This window comes from Phasianus colchicus, chromosome 9, assembly GCF_987193195.1.
Source record: "Phasianus colchicus chromosome 9, bPhaCol1.hap1.1, whole genome shotgun sequence".
NCBI lineage: Eukaryota > Metazoa > Chordata > Aves > Galliformes > Phasianidae > Phasianus > Phasianus colchicus.
This window is the reverse complement of record NC_143444.1, coordinates 23,807,810-23,831,275: the sequence shown is the minus strand read 5'-3', so window position 1 is coordinate 23,831,275 and position 23,466 is coordinate 23,807,810. Positions and strand designations below refer to the sequence as shown.

Sequence of the window (23,466 nt, the reverse complement as noted above, 5' to 3'; positions counted from 1 at the left end):
AATAGCAGATAAGATTAGATGTAGATCAGTGTAGCTATGCAGATGTAAAAAAAAAAAAAAAAAAAAAAAAAGGACCTAAATCATACACACAATTATAAACTCTGAACTTAAAAGATTTAAGAATGAAACGTAACAGACCCCAACTCTGTTCCTCTGATCATTGCATCGCTGTCTCTAAGAAGGAACAGAGCTGTAAAAGATGCAAAATAACCAGTAAGGACAATGGAAAGAATAGAGTCACCTCAGGATGTCACACAAGTGATGGATTGGTAAATAAGAGTTATCAGTCCATAAGCAAAACAGAAGAAAGTGGATTCTCTTTTTCACCGCTTCTTCCAGCAGTGAAACAAAGGGGTGGAAAATTGAAAAACAAACAAAAAGAAGAGATTTTTCCACTCAGGTCGTGCTTATGCCATACAACACTCAGCTGCAGGATGTTGCGGACACTACAAGTATACACGGCTTCAAACACCGATTGGAGAAATCCACAGAAGAAAAAACCCACTGGGGGCACTAAAAACAAATCTCACCTCTAGTCCCGGAAATCTGAGAGCCACAAATTGCTGGAGGCTGGGAAAGGTATTTCCTCAATACACACTATGCTCTTCTCTAAGCATCTGCTTTTGGCAGCTCAGAAAGACAGGTTAGCGGGCTCTGTAATGTGACCAAGTACGGTCAGCACAACGTTCTTAAGTAACTCAAAAAGAAAAAAGTGAAAACATGAATTGTACGTCCATATCAGATCTATAAGCACAGCACATTAAAGGATCGGCTTTTCAAAGGCCCAGAAGGTCAGCGCAGCGATTAACTACCATGGTCACAGTCTGATAAGTACTTTTTCCAACGCTGAGAGTAGCTTAGTCTTTCCCAACCACAAACGTGTGAAACTGCATGGCAAACAAGCAGGAAAACCTGCCTTGGCCAGCAGCTCCCTGCAGCCACGTGCACTGCCGTGGACCTGGGACACAGTGGCTGCTTGAAACAGAGGCAGTCCCAAAGGAAAGGTTTGTCAAGTTGCATCAATGGAAATAAAACATCACTATCTTTTGCATCTCGGAAGGTCTTTCCATCACCCTCTGCACCAGCAACTCCTGACCTTTACGTACTGAGCCGTTCAGATTAAAGACAGACTCTGTGAGATTGCTTCTTCGACCTGTTTATTGATGTTGCTCAACGCATCCATTTATTGCAAGTTGCTTACTGCATTTACAGAACCTCTACCACTTCAAATAGAATAAGGGGAGAAAAGATGAAAGGGCATCCTCTGGAGTTTGGGGAGTTCTTGCACAGGCTGACCAGAAGGTTTCCAAATGGTACCTCCCATCACACCAGCTATTTGCCAGAACAGCAATCTGTTCCTACAAGTCAAATCAGCCCTCAGTCAGAGCACACTGCCAGTTTCTCCCCTTCACTAAGTTTGTGTGTCTCAAACACTGGCACTTCTGAATCTGTAGCCTTTCCTGTTTCACATTAATGCCGTTCTGGTGAAGCCTCCTGACATTCCACACAATATGATGCAGTGCACTCTGCATACACAGTTTGTAAACACCCTGAGTCACAACTTCCATGTCAATATCATACCCAGCGTCACAACAATACAGCAAACACCTTGCTGTTGTGTACAGTAGTTCCACCAACCGTTATACGAGTGGACAGACTGAGCAGAAGGCTGTCACCTCTTGGGTTTTTACTTACTCTTTTCACTGGTTGCTCCCAGAGCCCAGTCTGAGAAGAGGATATATTCAAAAGGCACCCACTAGTCAAAGCCAAAAGACCAGCCTACTATAACTGAAGGCAGCGTTTGGTTTCTAACAGCGTTTTTCTTCTGTTTCCTAACAGTATTTTTTTTCTGCAACATCAGGACTGATTCTGAGCATGGCAAAACTGTGTTCCATCAGTGGGGCTTCTGGAGCAGCCTGCCATGGGCACAGCCCCGCAGTAAGCAGAGCCCTGCTAAGCAGCTACATCTGGGGGAAGAAGGCTCACAACTTAACAACTGACAAACAGGGCTTTCAAACACAACTGTAGAGGTATTCCTGATTCAGCCTGGAATTACATCTGCCATAACAATGTAAATTTAAGACTCCTCCTCCATCAAAGATGTCCAAGAATAGGTCTTCACCTTGCTCAAAAAAACAAAAACAAAAAAAACCAAAATAAAGTAATGAGGGAATCTTTACTTTTGTGTTGATTTCTTCATCAGTTGCCTACTATATTTTTCAACTGCTAAATCCCACCCCTACTTCTCTCCCCTGTAAAACCAGGAACATCAAAACGTGTCTAAAGCAAAGTTTAAGCTCTGCTGGGTCTCTCATCCCCAAAACCTTAAGCAGGGAACGGACCTCTTTTGGTGGCGGTGAAACCCATAAGAGTGCATGTATTGACCCTATGATTCTGTGTAAATGCTCTCATTTCTCGGTACCCTTCTTGTGTTAAAAATACATTAAATGACAGACACACACAAAAAAAACGCATCATCACTGAAGATGATCAGGAGCGGCCGACAGGAGGTGCCGAGGAAGGACCCATCACCAAAACCAGCAGCCGGCACGGCGCAGCGCCCAGCCGAGCTGTCAGCACAGCCTCGCTCGCCCCGCCAGCCACCCCCCGCACCGCTCGCCCGCCCGGCCCCAGTCCCGACCCGGGCCCCACCCTCCCGTCCCGCGGACATCCACCGGAGCGCGGCGAGGCCGCCGGCAGGGCTCCCCGCGGGCAGCGCGGACCCCCCGCTCCCGGCCGGCCCCGCACCCTGCGGCAGCCGCAGCGCCACGCGGGGCGGCCGGTCGGCATGGCGACGGCCCGGCAACCCGGCAACCCCCCGCCCGGCCCCGCCGCCGGCTTTACCCTCTCCGGCGCCTCCCGGCCGGGCGCCCCCGCGGCCCTGGCGTCCTCCGGCTCCTTCCTGCCGCCGCTCCCCAGCAGGCCGGCTCTCCGCTCCGCCGCGCTGGCGGCCACCGCCCGCCCGGCTTCTCTCCGCGGCGGAGGCGGCGGCGGCGCCGCTTTGTCCCCCCGGGAGCGGCCCTTCCTCATCGCGGCGGCGGCTCCTCGGCTCAGCGGCGCGACCGGGGCTCCCGCGGCTGGGAGCCGGCCATGGAGTCACGGAGAGCCGGGGCGGCGCCACCGGCGCCGCCGCCACCACCGCCACCTGCGCGCGGGGCGGAGGGACATGCCCGCCCGCCGCCGCTCCCGCCGCCCGCCTGTCAGAGCGCGGGCGCCGCGGCCGCCGCGGCGCCGCCCCCCCCTGCTCGCCCGCCCTCCCGCCGGCCGCTGCTATCGCGAGAGCGCCGGCCTCGCGACGGGAAGAGGCGCGAGACTTGAGAAGGGGGAAAGGGGAGAGCGCGAGACTAGGCACGAGGGGCGGGCGGGAAAGCGCGAGGCGGGAGGGCGGCGGGGCGACGCGGGGCGCGACAGCCTACGGCATCGCTCACCGAAGTCAGGCCGTGCTGTGTAGCTGCAGCCCCACTGCCACCGGGAGCACGGGGCTGTGACCCTGCGCTCGTTCTGCGCTCCAGCATTTAGAGTGAGATGGCGGCAGGCAGCAGAAGCTCATCATCTCCGCAGCGAAGACGAGCCCGCAGAGATGCGTTACCTGCAGCAGCCATCGGTGCCTGTCATCACGTGGTGTTGCATCTCAGTAATTCACACCCGTTCTGTATTCTCGCCTTTACAGGTTATTTCCCAAGGGTGTAAGTTAGCACTTTCTGCATTGTGTTTCACAAAAGCAACCACAAGGTCGTCCCCTTCCCTTTCCCTTTCATGTCAAGCAGTCGGCATCCTCACCACTGCTGGGAAACAGCCATCCTACGTCAAGAAGCCATCTGGGCTCTCATTTTGCTTGGGAAGTTTGTGGTCAGTTTGCTTCAGGATTCCTCATTTCTCAGCTTTGTCCCTGGGGAGCACTTTGGACTCGAGATGTCTTTCCAAGATTTTTGAAACAAAAGGAAATGACACTTTTTCGCGTTGAATGAATAGGAAAAAATGTTCACCTTACTGCTTCTCTTGTATTTTTTCCTATTTAAACTCCAGATCCACAAACGAACCTGACTTCCCCACAGGAGCCATTTTCTGAGCCTTTTTTCCCAACTGAGTGTAACTGTGCGAGGCTTAGCCTAGAAAAAGGATGAATGAGGCAGAGCCACACCTATGCTCAAAGCCTTTGTCTCCAGAGATGCTCCGTAACACCCAAAAAAAACACCCAAAAAAAGTAGAAGAGTAATTAATAGACGTTTCTAAAGGGGCTGATTCTTCACATTACTGAGACTGACTGACAGCACAGAAGCAGGGGAGCACAGAGCGCCTACCGGCACACTTATGGATGCTCAGCTAGTAATTAATTCTGTTCTCTTTGCTGTCCCAGATACTTAAATTTCTCTGGCTTCCACCTTCCTTTTTCTCAGCATTAAGACGTCTAAGCATGCCTTTCCAATCCAGAAGGCAGACAGAATTCTTATCCAGGAAGAATTCCCTTCGCTCTCAGTATTTCTGTTCTGCGTGAGGTGGAGGAAATGGCTGTAGCTGCTCTGCATGTTAAGCCATCACACATCTGTTAGTGATGCAGTTGTACGGCATTCACAGTGAGGTTTGGGTCTTTACACTGCAATACCAATGTTTGGCAGTGGCAGTAAGACAGCACAGTACTTTGGGATACACTGTACTATACCTGCACAGAATGTCAGTAATGACAAGTAATTATAGAGGCTACACGTTGTTAAGATGACTCCTGTCTGGTTTTCTAACCACCTCTGTAACATTCTTTTTTCAAGATTCACTTGAAAAGCAGCATGATACAACAGAAGAAAATGAGGTAAGCACAGGCCCACCTCTCAGTCCTGTCAAGGTTTGGCAGTGTGTCCACCACACCAGACAGCTCAGTGTTATCAGCTAACTTGCTTAAGGTGCACTCGATCCCACTGTCTGTGTCACCAGCAAAACTGTTAAGCAGTGCTGGTCCCAGCATCAATCCCTGAGCTCATCACTGGTCTCCACCTGGACACTGAGCCACTGACCACAACTATTTGAGCACAGCCATCCAGCCCATTCCTTATCCACTGAGTTGTTCATCCATTAAATCCATGTCTCTTCCACTTAGGATAAGTGTTAAAGGACAAAGGATATCATGTGGGACAGTGTCAAATACTTTGCAGAAGTCCAAGTAGATGATGTCAGTTGCTCTCCCCCTACCCACCAATCCCATCATAGCAGGGTGCCAAGTTTGTAAGGCACGATTTGCCCTTAGTGAAGGCATGCTGGCTCTCCTCAGACACCTTTTTTTTTTTTTTTCCCAGTTGTGAGCAAACCAAGAAATAAGGGTAAAAAAGGAGTTATATAAACTGCAGGAAGAGTAAGATTTGCTAGGAAAGGTTTAACTAAGACTGATCAAATAATCTTTATAGAATGATGCATCACTTTCTTCAGCAAAAAGCAAGACACCAATCCCAGCTCTGCCAGGCTACCCAAGCAATGGTAAGACAAATGGTAAGAAAGACAGGGTTTTCCAAAACAATGCAGGAGAATTTTTAAGTCTGAGACTTTGACACAACCCAGGCAAAATTTACTTATGATCTGAATCTAGTGAGGTGTGCTATTTGAGAAGTCCTATATTAGACATTTGTGTAATTAATAAAAATATTCACAGTTACAGGAGGACACCTATTATAGAAAAGATACAAACATGTTTGAGGGCACAAGTTAATCACTGAATTAAGATTAGGAAGGAATTTCTTAAAGGCAGATCACTCAGTAAGAGCACACCGTATAGATTTTGTGCATTCACTGGAAACCAAGAGTATTCCTCTGTCCCCAGTACTGACAAATACTGAGTGAACAAACTGACAATCTGATCCAGGATGGCAAGATCTGTATATAACGAAAGACCAGTCATAAGAGGATATGATTTCCTTTTCAACTGTTATTTTCCTTCATTATATACTGTGAAGAACATTTCTACTTGTTTGCAGTGATGCAATTTGTCATAGTGACAGCTTTGTTCTGTTGTAATCTTGTTCTAGATACTATATTACATCTGATATGGAGTAGAACATGTAAATGCGCAAATATATATCATCGGCTAAAAGCATGGCTGTGAGATTTAGTTACTGCACTAAGCCCTCTCTAAGTTAACAGCATTTCTTAACAACAAAAACTGATCAAACACATCATAGCTTTAAAGAGACAGAAAGAGATCAATGAATATGCTGACTTCACAGACAGCTTGGACTTGGTTTTACAGCAATTGCCACAGTTGAGCTGTTATCTGTAGGGCTAACAGAATACAAATCACATGTGTATAAACATGCATACTTTTGTGTATTTCTAAAAGGTCCACAAAGGGAAGCACGTGGGGAACAGAGATGCTGGCCAGCAGGAGCAGCACCAGATCCTAACTGCTGTCGCCCTCTTTGGGCACCCAAACAAAGATGAGTTTTAAGGAGGGCCGAGGGAGAATTACACATAATTTCACTGCTACTTAAGGAAATAACCTTGCAGATATGAGATGACACACACAGGAAAGCAAGCCATGGAAATCCAGCAGGTGTGCAGTGGAAGCTTGCATTGCAACACTTCTAGAGACTTAACCTGTCTCTACTGAAAGAGAAGAGACAAAAAGGGTGTCAATAAACTGCAAAGGGTTTGGAAAAGAAAGAAGGTTTTGACTGATACAACAGAGAGGTGCCATTTGAGAGATGCAGAGAGAGAAGTGAAAATGTAAAGAAAGGCATTGGGAAAAAATACCTTTTCCAAGAGTGCTGTGGTCAGTTTTCTAAGGACAGATTCACCATGGGGCAATGAGTAAAGCTTTCTAGAACTAATAAGTCATGCGTGGGAGTCATCCCTCACCGAAATCTGCAGAAACACTACGTTGACCTCAACCGTGTCCTACTTAAAACTCATCCCTGCTCTGATGTTAACAGGAAAAGCTCAGCAATGATTAATCCTGTGGTTTCCTGTCACTGCCTTTTAACATGCTGACCAGTATGATCTCACTGTTACCTTGTGTTTGCACTGTTTCCTTTGTAGACCTGTTGGCTCTACATTTTGATTACAAGGTGTTCAATGTACCAATCAAGAAAAAAAAAAACAGAACAGTAACACAATGGGGCTTAGAGGCTGGCAGTTCCACCAAAAGTACTGAAGTACTGCCAGTCCTACCCACCACTATTTGTCTCTCTCATTGTGATATACCGCCCTTTTCCTCACAGCAACACAACTGTTTCCACAGCTGTGCTGTGAAGTGGACTGGGAAATTGATTTGGCTAGCAACACTGGAGGCGGGATAATTGCTACATTTCTATTGCTGGATCAGTTCCCCACCTGGTTGGGAGCACAACCCCACTGGGCTGTGCCAGCACAGTGGCAAGAAAGGAACAGTACAGAATGAAAGCATAGAATGGGGCTGTGGGATGTGGCCACCCATAATCCAGCACTGGCACCAGACATTTCACAACACCATGTCGCTGCTTTATGCAGGGACATCCAGCATTACCTCTTCACAAATAATCAAAGCACCTACAATTAAGTCTAAATTAAAAAATACTCACCTAAAAATAAATTCACCGTACATAAGTAGCTGTAGAAAATTCAGTCAAATATTAACATTCTAAATCAGAGACAGCATTGCAATTGGTTACTTCTGGAGCATTGGCCAAACTGGACTGTGTCTTCTTTGTCACTTGTGAGAGACCACATCACAGCACACAGTCAGTCAGTAGCTATCCAAACCAGAGATTGTTCTTTGGAACAAAAGAACAAAAAGATGTAAAAAGCTGCAACAACTGCTTGTGGATCCAGGAACCCCACAGTAACAGACCAACAGAATGTGAAAAGCAAATGAAAGAGTAAAGCAAAGGAAAAGCATTCAGTTATGCTTTCAAGAGGTTCTTTCAACTTAGTAATAAGCTAAAATAAGTAGGTTTTTGTCCCCTTTAATTCTGAAAAAAACTAACATAAGGGCTTGAAGTAACATTTTTACAGTGATAATTTTGTTGTTTGGGTTGTGAGTGTTTTTTAAACACACTATTCATTAAAATATGTCAGTTTGCTTTTTGTTTTTGTTTTTCCACTGACTCATTCTCTTGGTTATATAAAACTACTGGTGCTTTTGTCATTCCTGTGCTCTTCTGGGGAACTTGCACAGCAACATTCACGTACTCAAAATAAAGCAAGTAAACCTGACTTCATGCTGTGATGTATTTCTTACACAACCAAAATAAAAGGAAAAACACTGGCCCTGCTGAAGTGAACAGAAACAAGTTGCACCTTAAATTTGGTAGCATTAAGATTTGACTTCAGCCTTTTTTTTTTTTCTGGAGCCAGGAGTGCCAGACTGAGTCCATCTGGAGCGTCTCCTCTGGCATTCAGCTTGACTTGTGACATGATGCGTTCAGCAGACTGGCGAATATAAACCCCTGGTTTTGAAGTCTAACAAAATAAAAGTCAATATACATACTGAATTGGTTGGCAAATAATATGACACTTAATGCAACATTAAATGCAGTTTTGCAAAGGAGCTTCAGGAATGACACTAAGTTAGAAAACAACCTGTGCTCTTCATTGCATTTCTTGTTACAGTTAACAAGAGAAACACTTCCAAGTTTGCAGACTCCCACTGAGATATGAGGAACAAGCAGATTAATTTCATTAGCACACATCACCATATGTAATAAAGCTGTAATAGGCCAAATGCTCCAATTTACACTCATGAAACTCCATCTCACTCCAGCCACAGTGTTGTTACACTTTCATGAAGCCAAGGAGGGAAACAGATCTGGCAACTGTCACAGGGTGGAAGTACAATTTTTCCCTTCACCACTACAGCTTTGTAGAGTTAACAAAAATATACAACCATGAAAGCTTACTTCACTCATTAAAGAGATCTGACTCACTAAAAAGGGATCACTGTGTTGAGTTAGGAGAGGTCAGTTTGACATAGATACTAATTCAATGGCCAGAAGCTGTGAAGTTAGCAACTAGCTAGAGTTACTGTGTTTCTTTTGCCTTTTTTCCCTCATTACCCAATGGTAGCTCTTGCAGAAGGAATTTATGCAGGCAGGCAGTAGCTCCTGAGAGTTCATATAGCTGCGTCTGTGATTTTGGAATGGATACATCCTTCTGCTAACATCACTGGCCATTATCAGATCATCAGACGATAATGTAATCATGATAATTTAATGCAACAGTACCAGAATTACTGTCTGTGGCAATACCTTTAACATCATGCATGCTTTAATGCTATATAAAACTTTGAGAAGATGAATATAAGTTCATAAGGCAATGATATTCATGTTAAAATTAAATGGTAATGGGAGTTTTATAAGTACAAGAATATTAGTGAGTGCTTGAAAATAAATTCAGCATTAACAAACGAAAATAATAATCCATTCAAGTATGGAAAGCAATAAGAAACATTCTATAATAAATTTCTCAATGTATGACTCACAGTCTTATACCGAGACTTTTTCTTACTCAGAATAAGAAAAAAAAGACTCAAGATGATGTATGGCTATCTCTAGAAGCTCCTGTGCCTGAGCCTGCTTACATCTATTGTTAACCAAAGCCAAGTCTGAGAAATCACAAACATATGACAATTTTCCTTCCTGCTGCTAAAAATTCTGCCTAATCTCCCAGCAAGTGGTCCCATTTGGCCCATATTCAAAGCTTGAAAAAGATCCCAGTCTCCTATAGCTTAATATAATTTGTATGTCAATTCCATAAACAGAGGCATTACAAGAAACCTCCTGGCTGCTAACACCTTTACAAACGTGAATACATTTCATACAAACCAAGCAGTAAGGAACAGAACGTGCTTTTCACCAGGCTGGCTAGCACAGCCACTCACCCTCAGGTTGAAAGGGAATGTTTATATGGCACAGTGGTCTTTATTTTGTACAAATACACTGATTTTAGTACCAAGCAGTATGCACAAGTCCTTTACGTTACAAATCAGCACGGAGCTCCATTAATTTCAGCCAGCACAAGATCAAGCCACATGAAGTGAAGGCATAGGCAGTAAGGTATTACATTTACTTCAATTTCTCCTATACTTAAGTCTCTTTGTATTTGTCTTATTTAAATTCACTCTGGAAAACAGAAAACACTGGGGTTTCAACTGATCTGAAAAATCAGTTTTAAAGGCAGCAGCACTTTTGCCTCAAGGAAGGCTCCAGCCAGAGTAGGAATTGGTGCTTACAGCTCAGCAGAGATCATTATCATACTGTGAGTTTGCTCAGTGAGATTCATTCCACACTTCCACTGTGCCAATGTTTGCTTTATTCAAGCAAAAAAGGTTCGTAATTACTGACCCACAGTTATTACTTGACAAACCACTGTTGTGTTTTAAAATAGAAACAAGAGATGCTATTTTCCATTTGCACCTAAATAATTGCAAGGTAATCAGTGGTGTGTCACTAGTTAGGGAGCTCAGTGAGATTTAACCTATCAAAGTAAGTGCACCTATTTGTAATCACCACATCTGCCTCCTGTGATGGTTCATGTTCAGATGCAGAAACCCCTCTGCAGAAAGCACACCTTGTAAGGAAATCCAGTCAGCAGCTGCTGTCAGTGGTACACACAACAATTTCTCCTTGTGACACCGACTGGAAAGCACAAATATGGCAGGTAGAGCAAGAAGGGCAAGCATCAGCAGGTTAAGAAAGGAATCTTCTGGACAAAGAGCAAAGGCCTGAGAATCAGGAGACCAATTCTCTTTCACAGGCTGCAGTAAAATTACTGAGTAACCCAAAGCAAACTGATATATTTACAGTTAAGATTAAGCCAGTCAGGCTGAAATATGAAGTGTTGTTTGTAATGTCTCTAATTCAGTAAAATTTGTGATAAGAGCCCAATTGAGCTGTTGTAGAAATGAATCTAATAATTCTATGTAATCTAATAATAATTAAAATCTAATAACAAAAGGAATCACTGCAAAATCAGGCAGGGGGTTGGAGGTAGTTGTACTTGGTATAGTGGAGAGCTGTTGTTTTTCTAATTCTAGTTTATGTTTGTACTTTCCTGTTCATTATGTCCACATTTGCAAGCAATAAAAGGGCATTATGTGCTGGTCATTCCATCTGCTTTTGAGATAAATCTATGTTAGCATTTCAAAGGGTCAAGGAACTCTCCAGGGCAAACAAATTCTGGAGTGCTGATGCCAGATGGCGGGTATATAAAGTGGAAAGAGAGAAAAGCAATTCAGTGTGTTTCTGTTCTAGGGAGAAGTTTCACCCAGAAGGACAGCGAAAGAGGTGAGAAACTACTGAGAAATTGCACAGGCGGTTTTCTTCTGTAACATGTTGCTTTCTTTGCATCTGAAATGTTTAGGGAAGGAGAGGAGCTGCAGTTCTTGCTCAAGCAAACCTCTTCCAAAAAGGCATCAGGAATATTTAACTGAAGAATTAAAGGTTAAATTCATTACACCCATAAAGAATTATGCATTTATTTACATAGGAGGTTCTAGATTTATCTGTATAACTCACTAATGTGTAATCTGTACTTACAGAAGCTCTATTCTCGCAGACAAAATGGCTTTTATCTTGCATTTTTGACTGAACTCTACAAAAGAGACAGAAAACAATCGGTCAGATTATTAGGTACAATTGAGCATAACCTCAATGAGGCCATCTTATCTACATAATTTATCCAGCTCAAGTGTTTCCTTATACTCTACTATTAGTTTGTCAATTCTGTAAACAGAAGCATTGCAATTAAATGGGTAATTTCCCAGTGCACAGAAGAACTCAGTAAGTTTAGGAGCTGATCAATCTTTTCTTAAATCTAGTGTAGCAGTGGGATGATAAATTCATATCTGTGTGAGAAATTTAAAAATTTTTCACAGGCCACCAAAGATTGAAAATATGTGGCAGAAGAATAAGCGTTTAGACATAAGCAAAGGAAAAGGAGAATGAGTGTCCTAATATTTGTATGTATAAATCTCCTGAGTATATTTTAGTTGTGTATATATATGTAGCTTTCTTAAGCAGCTCTTCTTTTTACTATCAGGACTTTTCCTACAATTAAAGGATATCAGTATAGACTTCTCTCCGTACAGGAAAAGAACTGAACAACAATGCTGAGGTTTGCCATCACCCTCTTTGCTGTCATCACATCATCCACCTGCCAGCAGTATGGATGTCTGGAAGGGGACACCCACAAAGTGAAGCCAAGTCCAGAGCCAAACATGCATGAATGCACTCTGTATTCTGAATGTAAGAATGGTTTAGTTTTTGCTGGAGCTAGTCTAGAAGTCCAGTTCCGTACACACTGATTGTTCCAGCCATTCCTTTAGCTTCTGAAAAATACATTAAATGGATAAGTTGCATTTGAAAAACCTCCCTCAATGTCATTTTGCTGTATGCAACTAAAGAGTAAGACTCTGGTCCTTAACAAAGTCAGCTGCAAAACTCCCACTGTCTTTATTTACTGTGTTTAAGAAGCCGATGCATTTTACTTTTCTGGAATCTCTATCTGCTTTAAAAGGCTTACAGCAAAGATGGACTCAGCCTATTGTCATGAAGTATAAAAATATTTAAAACATGTATTTCTCTCTTGATGGTACTAGCGAATTAACAATTGTCCCTATTAAATTATTAAAAATAGCAGTGCTTAATTAATTGTAGCAGATTGCAACTGCATGTAGTTTTCCACACAAATTGCAAAAGGTTAAACTTTCATACTGAGCAAATTATAGTAATATTTTTTACAGTTCTTAAATTCTCTTTCCCTGTTCGGTAACTCTTAAAATCACCATCCATCAGCATATAACATCTGGTAGAGCAGTAGTAAACTTCACAGGGCTTCCTGGACACACCTTTACAAAGCAGTGTTCATGCCAGTCTATCCCACTTAGCATTCACATTGCTGCTTCCAAAAACTAAAACATTAGAGCTCGGGTGCATCTTCTGCTTAGTACCAAAAGACTTTATCATGTTATGGACCAAAGAGATTCACCTTATATTTTAAGCCTTCCAGAGTGTTAAAGAAAATCCTTACTGTAAGATCTTTGTTTCATTCCTAACAGCTTCCTGTTGCTATGCAAACTTCACAGAGCAATTGGCTCATTCCCCAGTAATTAAAGTAAGCAACAGCTACTGGAACAGATGTGGGCAGCTCAGTAAATCGTAAGTCAGCTTTGATGTTGTCTGTGTCCTGGTTCAGTGGAGCTATGCTGTAGCAGCCACACGGCTAACACTAACTGCCCGCACATGGACTGGCCCTGTGCTGCCTAAAGAGAACGCCGCCTGGTCCGGTTCCCATCATCTCTCCTCTACACCAGAGCAACATCTGGCTCTTCTTTTTCCCCTCTCACAAAAGCCCGTGAATCCTTAAGTATAAACTTTTTGTGCAGAGAGATTTATGCCTTTTTCTCAAGGAAGAGTTATGCTTTTTAAAGCTTGCTTTCAATATAGAACCAGATCTGGCAATGCAAAGCAGTCATAAACCCAGCAGGTAATGACCATGCTGCACCTCTGTACAGAGCAACATCACATTCCAGTGAGTGCAAACCCTAGTCAGTAAAGATCTGCTTCTTTCTCTCTGTTGAGAAAGCAGATCAACTAGATGATTATATCTTCCAAACAAAATGCACAAGAGGCCAGAAATAAAACTTCTGAATATTTAGAATAAAAAATCTTGTAGTCTTGTACTCCATTTGGTAACTATGGAGAATTGGAGAATGTCTTCATAATTCAGATTTTTAATACCCTGTTAGATGCTAGAGCTGTGAAACACAGCAAGTTAGAGAAATAAAGGAATGAAAGTACAAAACAATTAAGCAAAAACAGATGTGGGGAAGTCACAGCTATTGCCTGCCACTCCCAGAAGAGCAGCAACACTGTTTTTAAGCAATTTCAGCTGGGCTGTGGGAAAATATAAAGATCGGTGAAACTGTCAGACTACAACTTAAAAATATTTTATACTATAGTTCCAAACTACGTTTTATTGCTGTCTTGCGTCATTTGTGCCAGGAAAACTGAAGGCCCCAAAAGTTTATGGAAAAGCTACACAAATAGGGCTGAAATACGCACGGAAACATTTGTGCACTCTTTAGTTGGCTATGGTAATTGCACAGTCAGAGTCTGTACACAATACCAAAAGAATGATACAAACAGGGCAAAATGATGCTTTTCTGCTTTTCTCCTAGTCTGCAGTACTGCATCCACATCAAAGCAGGCCTAGAAAATTGAAGTTGCAGCCTTAACACTGAGCAACATGTTTATCTGAGGCTTTTCTCACCCACAACAGCTGTGAAGATTTCACAAAGAAAATTGAGTGCTTTTACCGGTGTTCTCCGCACGCTGCTCACTGGATCAATCCCAGATATACTGCTGCTATTCAGTCTGTTCCACTGTGTCAAAGCTTCTGTGATGACTGGTAGGTTCAAATCGTTATCAAAATATCTTTATTCAGCTTTAATATGCCTGTTACTCAGAAGTCAGAGAGAGCAGGTGGATGAAGCACAGTCTTCCCAAACAATGAGCAACAAGATTCCATAGTGCTGCATCACTTGTAAAGCTTTTCGCTTGTTTTTCCAGCTCATTTCTAGTTTGCCATCTCTGCTTTTTCCTCTGCTAAGCTGCTGCCCTGCATAATAATAATGTCCCAAGCTGAAAGCAGGATGGAGTCATTCTCTGTCCCAGTTCAGGGACTCAGAGGCAGCACCATGCTGCTCTCCACAAGGGCACTGCGTCTGCTCCTGAAACACCCACCTCCACAGCTCAGCCTTGTGCAGTTGGGATTTTAAGTCTAAATACTTGATTATGATACAACACATTTATGTGTATTAAAAAGGCATTGTGAAATCATGGAAGCAGACATTTCCTATGTGGTTCTCAATTAATATATATATAACATATATATATAAGCTTAATTTCTAAGTTTTTCATCCTTACCCTTCACTCTTTCCTTCTGTCACCCTGTCTCTAACGTCACTTCTAAAAGCCTGAACCTCAGAGAAACAAACAAGAATAGTAACAAGCAAGCAGAGTAGCATTTGACTTTGTTTCCCAAAATACAGCATTATGGAATCAGATTACTTTTTGAGTGCAAAATATGCAGCAGCACCTATTTGTCCTCAGTCTTGGAGTAGGAACACTGTATCTCAGCACTCAGAATCTTAAACCTTCAAACTAAGTATTTCTGAAACATGAAAGCATTTGGACACTAAAGCAACAGAGTTGCCAGTGGGCCTTAAAACAGGTCTACCCGCAAAGTAATAGAACACCGATATCCCTGAAACAATGTAAGTATAGAATCTACATCAGTAGTAGCACACACAGCAAATTGCTACATTCAGTGAAAGTGTAACAATGAAAGGAAAGGGAATTAAGTTTATTTTGCACGCACTTCAAATCCTTTTCACAAGGATGAATTGGTTTAAGCCAGTCTGAGTACCTATGAGATTTATACCCAAGCACACGGTGGATCAGTACTGTATCACAAAACCCTCACTATTGCTTGGATACTACCAGAACCTCCAGGTAAACAGCATTTTTAACTTTTATTGTTAGAAAGTATATGTGTATGTGATTGAGAGCTGCTGCACAGGGACAAAAAACCGGTCTCTTTTCCTGGTAGGGAAAAGGCTCAGCTCTAAGCAAATACTAAACAATGATCTATTGCCCCTGTTGGCGTCACAGCTGCCTGGCTTGAATCAAAAACGTGAAGATGATCCATTACAGTGCTTGCTGCTTTGTATGCCTGCCTAATGCCAATGTCAAACCCATTCCCTCACCCTGCTTAAGGCCTGAGGCAAGAGAAGAGCTTGGCCAGAATTCCGACCCTTTCTGGTGATTTAAAGTAACATTTTTTGTGTGTGTTCTATTCATTGGAGTCCGCTCAGCACTGCTAGTGATGTGACCTACTTTCCCCACATGCCGTGTGCCTGCTGAATGCTGTATGGCTTTGTGGCCAGAAATGTGCAGAGGACTCTGAATGAGCAGTGGCTTCATTTAAAAGAAATTCATCTGACTGGCTTGGGGCCTTCCTTTTCTTCCTATTGTCTTAGAATTGCTTCTTCCCACTAACCCTAAAACTATTGCTTCTGAAAGAGCCCCAAATACGTGCCATTGTCTGACCCACCTGTGAGGTGTCCCCATGCCATTTAACAGAGAAACAGCTAATTATATAAAAAAAAAGACAATTAAAAGACAAAAGCTTCAAAATAAAAATACCCTACCCTGTGTGCATAGGGAGCTGGTATATTTGGAGAGGATATTTTAAATATTTATGTTCAAGATTCTCACAGGTTATGATTAATGTCTGAAGAAACTACTTACGGGTTTCTGGACAGCAAAAAATCAAATTTATCAGAAGTCATGATTTGTCATAAACTTAGCTTCCTAATTACTTCCACAGGGAAAGAAAATCCCATAAAATAGAATTATGCCTTGCTACCTTCTTGTATAATGAGCCACAGGGTCAGGAAACAATTGTAATTAGTAGACATCTCACCCAACAATTCAATAGGTAACAGTGAATAAAAATATAAATATTTTAATAATCATATTTAATTCAGAGTCCCAAGCAAGCCAGAGATAACAGCATGGATACCCCAGTTCAGTCAAGTTCTGAAATACACACTCTTTAAGTTTGAAAAGTATAACTGAAGGTGACACTAATTTAAAAACAAAACAATAAAAGCAGTTCTGCCCTCCCCTAAACTCCAACGTTGCTCCTCCATTCCTGCACCTGTCCCACCCACCTGCCAGCAGCGCTGCGGAGCAGCCATGAAGCATCCCAGTAAGGGAACACGTTGGGCTGGGTCACTGAATCACAGCTTCTCACCTAATCAAAGCTTCAGCAAAGGTCTAGACCTTCAAACATTGATTTGAATGTGAAAATGAGAAGCAGGAACTTTTCAGTCCTACTACAGTGTTTCTGTGTGCACTGCAAATATATCTGAAATCACTTTGTCTGTCATTGTAATAAGAAGTACAAAAGGTTAGGTTCAAATACATGAAGTCTACTCACTTGTAATTAGTGCTTGTACTTGAGCAACAATTTAGAGCCCATGTGCTGCCTGTGAGTTCGTTTTCCAGGCACTGTGCAGTGTCAGTTCTGCAGATGTGCACCTTCTTACCTTGCTGCACATTCAGATGTATTACAACGTCTAGATCCTGTAGTTCTGTGACTATATGACAGCCTCGTATTTCATTTTAAAACATAAGTCTGCTGTCCTTGTGATATCAAAGTAATTTTGGAAACATGACCCTGAAGATTAAAAAAAAAAACAAACAGAAAATATACCCCAAAGCATTAATTATAATGAACACTACTCTCACTTTTTGAAAGCTATGCCTCATGGTTTTGGCACTCCCAATTTCTGGTGTGAACAGACCGCCCGAAGCCATTGAGACTAAGTCTGAGTAGATGTTAGCTGATCTGCAGAAAGAGATCCTTAACAAATTAAGGATTTGAGCCAAAGTAAGAGCCAAAAGTAGGACGTAAAAAGAAGTGGAAGGAAGGAAATGATGTAAGGTGATGGTAGGTCATAAGATCTCTCATCACATAGAACAGCCAGTTGCGTACCTTACTGATTCCAGGCCACTTACAAGCTTTTCTTTACCTTATTGCTTACAACTTAAAAATCATTTTAAATTTAAAATCATAGACCCTACACTTCACAGGGCATTTATCTTTCCTCCTGCACTTCAAGCTTAACTTCTTTGAAAACATTCTGAGGCTGACAGCTGTAGCTTACATGATTTTATTGCTTATAGGTCTTCCGTATTTCACTGAGCAGTTCCCACAGCTGTCTCATGCCCAGGAATTACCATTCATCCTTTCCCACAGTAATTCATAAATATCTCCCACTTCTCTCTCAAGTGACAATCCACACTTAGGATACCTGTGCTATGCCACAATGCTGATGGTCAGCATTCATAAAACTCCTTCCCACACAGTATTCCCTCTCCTCAGTAACATCAGCAAACTTCACCAAGCAGAAAAGATCACCACAAATGAATGTTGCTTCCCAGAACACGGAGCATCTACTTAAACCTGTGAGCATGAAATGTCATGGGTGATCTGCTTAGTTTTCATTGGGATTTAGGTCTTCCTGTCTGGTTCAGAGTTTATGTACATGTCAAGCTAGGATAATGTGCACCTTTCTTGAAGATCAGTTGATACAGTGCACTGTGTGACCACACCACATTACTAACGCAGCCCACGGGCTTTTCAAGTTGAATCCCCGTAGTTCACTGAAAAACACTAAGGAAAATAATTGTATCTTCCACACTGATCTCCATGAAGGTACGAAGCCTGCAAAGATGATTCCATTTGTGCTCGTAACTGGCTGACGGACTGGAAACGGGATGAAAGTGGAGAAAACCACTGTAAGAGTAAATGCATGCCATACAGGGAGGTAAGAAAACACAGACAGTTGGGGCACAAAATAAATAACACTGAGTACTTCCTTTTTCCTGAAGACATGGGTTTAAAATGCAATCTGTAAATTATTTTCTATTTCAACAATTTCAAGTTATACCTATACCTACCACCAGATTTCTCAAATATATAGTTTTTAAAGCATTTTTATGTAGATCTCTCACTAAATATATACACTTCTAATTAATCACTATTCATACCGCTTGTGAAACAGAAGAAAATGTTCCAGCAGAACTGATACATTAACCACAGCGGAGGTCAGAAAGTAAAAGATAAAGGAACCTGGATCATGTAACAGAAAGAAATAGTGAATTCATTTTATAAGATTTCCCACACAGTGTAAAGCTTTAAACACCTCTGCCTTTTTACACTGAGAAGCAAGTTCCCAGGTCACTAAGGAACTTCTAAGGTTTTCTTACTTATTAGGCATCCTTGCCCTCCTCTCTATTTTACATTGTCACATTTGAGTCCTCCATACTTCAAATCCCTAAGTCTTTGCAGTCTTCTAATTACCTCCCTTTTACTCTCCATAGACCTACCATAATTCTGCTGTTCTCTTTTGTGTCTGCCAATTGCTAGACACAGCTAGCTTTTTTCACTTTAAATCTGTTAGTCAAAAAGCAGCACTGAGAAGCCTTCTGGGAGCTCATCCCGACTTTCCGAGAAGGCTTGGGACGGTTGGGATAACTGGTTTTATGAAGAAAAGTGTATAAAATGGGAAATTAAAAGACTCATGGGACCAAAGGCGCCTGGAACCTGATTCACAGGCCTTCAAGAGTCACGAGGGATTTCTCTCAAGTGATTCAAGTATGTTTAGGATCAAGGCTAGATTATACAGCTCAAAACCACAACACTTATTGGAATATTATTAACAGCTAAACTTCACTGGGTTTATAAAACCAGTCCAAACTAAAGAAGTGAACAGAACTTAAGTGTAGTTCTTAGAGACTGGTAGTACATCTTGCGGAGATCTCAAATGGATTGTTTTGAATTCCGTACAAATTCATGTACACCCAAAAGTTGTTCAGCAATTGATAGAAGACGCAGTCCAGGATTTGTGTCTGCTCTGCAGTGACACTGATCAGCAGGGCCAGGAAGATGGCCAAAAACCAAACGGGCTGTGGAAACTTGCAGCTTAGTTTTCCAGATATGCTAAATCATCAGCAGTTCCAGATGAAGTGAAAGCAAAATGATAATTTCCATAAGCAATCTTCAGTCCTGTTTAAACTGTTCCTAGTCCAGAGGTAGAAGGTCCAAACTTAAATCTCCATGTAAATATTTCTTAAAGAAAATATACCATCTGCTAGGAAAAAAACCACGCAGCAAATCCAGAGGTCTTATCACTTGAAGGCAGATGCAGCAATTCCTAAACTAAGCAGAACCACACCCAACACTGCCCATGTTTTTTTACCAAAAATAGGCCTGCATGGTAAGTATGAATAAATATTTATTTTCTTCAGAGCAATTATAAAAACATATTTCCCGTATGAAAATGAAATTACATACAAACACTGGAGTCACTTGATGGAAAAGAAAGTTACTGCCATCTGGAAGGCCCAGAAGGTTCTCCCATGTCAGGGCACCATGGGCAGATGCTTTCATCTGATGCCCTCAGCAAATGCAGGGAAGCAAACAGCAGTCCTACATGTGACGTATGCAAGTGTTTGTAAGGACTACTTGGAACAAATGAGGAGTATTTAAGAATGTACGTGGATTGTAGCCAGTTTTGGTCTGGCTAAAGTGAAGCACATTTTATCATTTTTCTCCCAGCAGAGTGCTTCCCAAGTGATGTTAATGCACAGATCAGAACACCGTCCAAGAAGCTGAACAATCACAAGCAATAATTTAAGGACACTTTTGTTAAATGGGCTGTGGGCACATTTTGTTTGCTGCAGCATTCTGGCTATGCTATGATTTTTAAGCAAAGCTTGAAGGAAGGTCAAAATTAAATGGCTAATTTAACAAGTATCAAAGCATGAATGTGTGCTACAGAACCTGTGGAACGTAAGAATAGGATGTAGCCATGACTCCTGTGTATGGACCTAAGAAAACTCACAACAGCTTTTAAATATTTTCTCATACGACCAGCTAAAAGCAGGATCTGTACAGGAACTGGAAGAAAATGTCTCATGCTGCTTGAAAGTACAGGAATAGCTGGAAAGAAACAGCTAAAATCTGGCTGCCCAAAGGAGAGCAAGGGGAGAACCAGATGCAGCAACCTCTCCATTTCTGACCCCGCATCTCTTCCAGTGCACTGACCAACCTCCACAGTCCTCCAGCAACTGTAGCATCCATAGAGCAAGCTGGTGAGATGTAAAAAGCTGTATTACAGACTAGAGCCTTTGGAGCTATTTGGAATGGATTCTCCATTATTTGCACTTGATAGATTTCTTAATCAAATCTGATTATTATATTTCATCTCACCTGCCTTCTGCACAACACAAGCCAGGGTTGCTTAGCATGTGAGGACACAAGGAGACATCTCATAAGGACAACTTGTGGAAAATAGGTGGAGCAGAAGCAGCCGCAGGACTACTGTCCTACTTCCATATACTAGAGTTAAATCTATAATCACTAACTGTTGGCACACAAAACACCTTCCATGCAGAAGTCTCCTGACCATGAAGACAGATCACTCTCTCCAAGATTCACAGATCTTTATATGTACTGCTGCAACTGGCAAACCAGCTCAGAACCCAGAAATTACAGTGCAAAAGAAAATGCCAAGGGAATAGTGAGTCCATGTCACAGGCAAGGACTGCATGTGATATCACAGATGAAACACAGCTTCCTTTTGAGAGATTCTGGTGACAAAGCAACTCAGTGACACAGTCAGCAACAAGATCAGCAGTCCAGCTGCCTAGTTCTCTTTCAGTCATTAGCAGTCTCTTCTCTTTAATTCCTAAGGCTTCTGCTCCTGTCATCACTCCCACCCCCCACTCCATTTTTAGCATTACTTGGGAAGTATCTCAAGTTTCTTCCAGAAACAGGAAAGACTGAACTTCAACAACAAACACACAGCAGAAATGCAGGCAAGACAAAGTATATATCTTGCCCACTCTGTGGCTGAACATGATAATTCCTAAGCTTACACTCTTTAGGAAAACTCAAGCTGGGAGGACAGAAGATTGTCACATGAGCCTGGCAAACAAGAAATGTCTTTGTTGTTTGGCTGCACAGGTCCTGTGACAGAGGACTTACAAAGTGACAGGGCACTGAACAGGCCAAATTCACCTGCAGAAAGTTGCTGCAGCTCACAATTTCTTGAGGCAATAAATAAAGCTTTTTGGAGGCAGGCCGGGGCCCACAGTTGTAAGTCTTCTTTTCATCAAGCAGTTTCTTAGTTATGCCCCTTCTTCTTGCAAGGTTCTGCCTGGTCATGACGTACACTGCAGCAGGCACAGCGTGATCCCTCGGAGCTGTGACTCCACTGAACTGTCTCTAGCTTGCAAATAGAGTCCAGTTTTGAAAACACTCAGTTTGGCACTTTCAGCAACACTCAAAACCAGAGACATGTCAGAGTGTCCTGACATGCTGCAAGTCGTGCAGCCTCTTGCACACAGCTTTACTCTGTCAGCCCCAGGGTGGAAACAATGGGCTGGCTGTTCATCACACTGCACTTTGTGTAATCGCTTGCTCTCACAACTGGCAAAGGGACTGAATAACATTGTAAAGGAATGAAGTACAGCACAGAGCTGTACAAGACAGTGGATGACTGCAGACTTTTTCATAATTCTGTACCATTTCTAAAAAAGTGATGTTTCTCAAATTAATATAAGTCGATTTTAACTGCATTCTTTTTAAAATGTGATTGATGTATTTTTCTTGCTTTACACACAGATGTATGCAAATGGGACTGACATGTGCCAGAGTATGTGGGGGGAATCATTTAAGGTGAGCGAATCCTCCTGCCTCTGCTTGCAAATGAACAAGAAGGACATGGTGGCAATCAAGCATCTCCTCTCTGAAAGCTCAGAGGAAAGCTCCAGTGTCAGCAGCAGTGAGGAGCATTCCTGCCAAAAGAAACTCCTGAAGTTTGAGGCACTACAGCAAGAAGAAGGGGAAAAGACAAGATGAACATTGGTAGATGAATGTCAGGAGGAGAGAAATCATTGTGGAGGTTGGGCTCAGGGCATCACAGCAGCCTGTCTTATCCCTCACTTCTGAGAACACAATAAATCAATGGTTGGCTATATTAATCCTTCTCTGAGTTTTTCTGCATATGCATCACAAAGCTCCCAGGCAAGTTAGCACAGGTGTAACCTTGTGACTTGAATTAGAAGCCTGAAGGTAACTTCTAGGCTTGATTTTCAAAGACAAGAAGCACAGGCAGCGCTTGCTGATTTAAGGTGGAACAGTGAGAACTAGAGACCTCTGGAAGGCCATACCAGTAATGCACCAAATCTTCAACACTAATCCTTCATTAGCATAGGTATAATCTCTCATGTCACAAGTTCCTGTGTGCCAGACTCTGCTCAGACAAGGAAGAAATGTTGCAGGCAGAAATAGGTCAGTAGGTCTGATTACTGGCATTTGAAAATGTATTTTTTTTTGTATCTCAAAAACATACTGCTATAACAGGGGATTGTGGTGTATTAGATAAACACTGGATCCATATATGACCAGTATACAGTATGCATAGGCTGCCGCTCTAAGTTTCTACTTTAAACTACAGTAGCACAAAAGTCTCCTACACCATGAATTCGAAGAATAATTTTGAATGCAATTAATCCCTTGGAATGACTACAAATAGAATGATCTCTGCATCAGGGAGGACCCACATGAGGGGTTTCCAATCAGTATTTCTGCTTGCCAGCATCACTGCTACCGTCAAAGTAAAACCAAAGCCTGCACCAGTCCCAGAGGTACTCATCAGGTAAAGATTAATCAAATGCTAGTTTTACTTAGGCTTGCATCCTTCCTCTAACATCACTGGAGAGCAGAGAGTTCCATGCCATCCTGTACAGCCTTTCACAGTTGTATCACCAGGGCAACCATGAAAGGATTTAATTTTGGGAGTCACATTATCATCAAGAGAAAATCCATACCCTCTCAGTGCTAGCTATGGAGCTCGGTACCTTACAACAT

General features: G+C 42.4%; 2 protein-coding genes across 12 annotated transcripts in view; one reads left to right on the top strand and one right to left on the bottom strand.

Annotated features, from left to right (window-relative positions):
• MAST2 (microtubule associated serine/threonine kinase 2) overlaps positions 1-23,466 on the bottom strand; it is a 192,033-nt gene that overhangs the window by 160,514 nt on the left and 8,053 nt on the right. For 3 of the 11 annotated variants that reach the window (XM_090146606.1, XM_090146609.1, XM_031601582.2), the window contains exon 1: positions 2,845-3,124. In XM_090146606.1, the coding sequence (XP_090002732.1) occupies positions 2,845-3,030 (186 nt within the window). In that variant the 5' untranslated portion in view covers positions 3,031-3,124. Of the gene's footprint in view, positions 1-2,844; positions 3,126-3,428; positions 3,561-11,492; positions 11,548-23,466 lie in introns of those variants that run through there. The other 8 variants (XM_090146611.1, XM_090146612.1, XM_031601613.2 and 5 more) reach the window with 5 other exon arrangements.
• LOC116234213 (riboflavin-binding protein) lies at positions 11,226-22,577 on the top strand. The gene is made up of 6 exons (XM_031601662.2): positions 11,226-11,240; positions 12,044-12,200; positions 13,013-13,112; positions 14,236-14,364; positions 18,244-18,355; positions 22,219-22,577. The coding sequence occupies exons 2-6, from the start codon at positions 12,062-12,064 to the stop codon at positions 22,453-22,455; spliced, it is 717 nt and encodes a 238-aa protein (XP_031457522.1). The 5' UTR covers positions 11,226-11,240; positions 12,044-12,061; the 3' UTR covers positions 22,456-22,577.